We start from the raw sequence: 1,677 nt of genomic DNA on the forward strand, positions 1-1,677 counted from the left end.
TGAACTTGCTGTGGAGCTTGTGTGGGGTGGGCAGAAGGTCAGAGATGCTGCGAGAAGCACCCATAGGGCCTCTTTTAGTGCAATGCAAGATGCTCTCTGCATGGTCCTTCCCCCCACTGGGCGGGTTTTGGTTGAAATACCGGTGCCACCACCACTCACCATTGGAGTCCTCTGTTCCTCTGGGGATATTTGGGTTTTCTAATGGGAAAAAAAAATAGCAGAGAGACAGTTTTACTGGCGAGGGGAAGAGATGAGCATAAGGATTTGTGGAGGGCAGGGCTGACCCCTGTGGTGTCGCCGTACCAAAAACGATGAGCCGGGTGTGGGTGTCGGTGGAGCCCAGGGGGTTCTGGGCGGTGCAGCGGTACATGGAGCCGTTGAGCTCGGCCGGCACCCGCTCCAGCACCAGCTCCTTGCCGTCGTGCTCGGCGCTGCCGTCGAGGAGCCGGCTCCCCACCCGTGTCCAGGTGAAGAGGGGCTCAGGGAAGACTTCGTTCTGTGGGAAGGCAGAAGGGCTGTGAGATGAGTGCAGGGAGTGAAGAACAAATCCTGTCTTGTGCCTGCAGCAAGGACAGCTGAAATACCAAGGGATGCACCAACGTAGGGACCACGATGCAACCCAAGGCCACCAAGCCAACCCCAGAAAGTGCTGGCGCGGATGCAAGGCTGTCCGTGGGCACGGCATCACGCCATGGCGATGGGGATGGGTGGGGATGCTGACCTGGAAGCCCTGCACCAAGATCCGTACGGTGTCTCCGACGCGGGCTCTCGTCGGGGTCATCGTGATCTTCGGGCCCTTGGGAGCAACTGCAAAAGGGAAGGGAATGAGAAGGGATGTCAGCCCAGGAAGGGATTCCCAGCGCCGATGGGTGCCCTTGGCTGGGGTTAATGATGGCTTGATGAATGATCATGGCGAAGGGGTGGCACAGCGGGTGCCAGCCCAGTGGGACTTATGGTTGGGTGACTGATGGACAGGCTGACGGACATCCAAATGACTGGTAAGACAGGTAGGCAAGGACACTGGAGGTGGATGAATGGGAAGACTGCGAGACTGACAGATGCCTGTGATGGGATGCATTGCTGTTGAAGGACGTATTTCCTGACCAAGCCCCTCTTTGCTCAGAAACAGGGGTCACGAGGGGTTAGGTTGGTTTGAAGCCATGGAGATGGGCACCTCCAAAAAGCATCCCCAAAAAGCATCCCTAGGACATAGTGGTCAGGGTGAGTCATGCCCAAGTGCTGTCAGCGTGGGAGACAGTCACCAAGCCTGGCTGGCACAAAATGCCAAGCGCAGCTCTGTAAAGAGAAAGGGACTCCTTTTCCCATGCCACACTTGGGGTGTCCTTGCCTGGTGCATTGGAAGGGGGAAGCAGCGATGCAGCCAATCATGGTGGGGTGACACCATGCCAGGTCTGCTCCTTGCTCCCAGTTGGGTGAGGGTTGTGTGGATGGCCCTCCTAGGCCATGGGTGGGATGGGACAGTCCCAGGAGCTTCCTGGTTTTTGCATGGAAGGAGCCTTTTGCAGGCTCGAAGAGGAAAAACAGGCAGGAAGGAGGTTGTGCTTTTGCCAAAAGCGGGGCGGGTGTCACCCTTTTTATAGTCAAGCCTCACCCTGGATGGGACAGGCTGGTGGTGGGGTGCCTAGTGAAGGTGCCTAGGCTGGAGGCATCTTAGAG

At 57.5% G+C, this 1,677-nt stretch overlaps 1 protein-coding gene across 1 annotated transcript; it reads right to left on the minus strand.

The window, feature by feature from the left end:
- Window positions 1-159: 159 nt before the first annotated feature.
- Window positions 160-807, minus strand: IGSF21 (immunoglobin superfamily, member 21; the record flags this gene model as incomplete). Its single annotated transcript, XM_009870237.1, has 3 exons — window positions 160-198; window positions 304-496; window positions 722-807. Coding segments are annotated over 3 exons (318 nt in total), but the record flags the coding sequence as incomplete, so codon positions are not given.
- Window positions 808-1,677: the final 870 nt, after the last annotated feature.

This window comes from Apaloderma vittatum, unplaced genomic scaffold (genome assembly GCF_000703405.1).
Source record: "Apaloderma vittatum isolate BGI_N311 unplaced genomic scaffold, ASM70340v1 scaffold38065, whole genome shotgun sequence".
NCBI lineage: Eukaryota > Metazoa > Chordata > Aves > Trogoniformes > Trogonidae > Apaloderma > Apaloderma vittatum.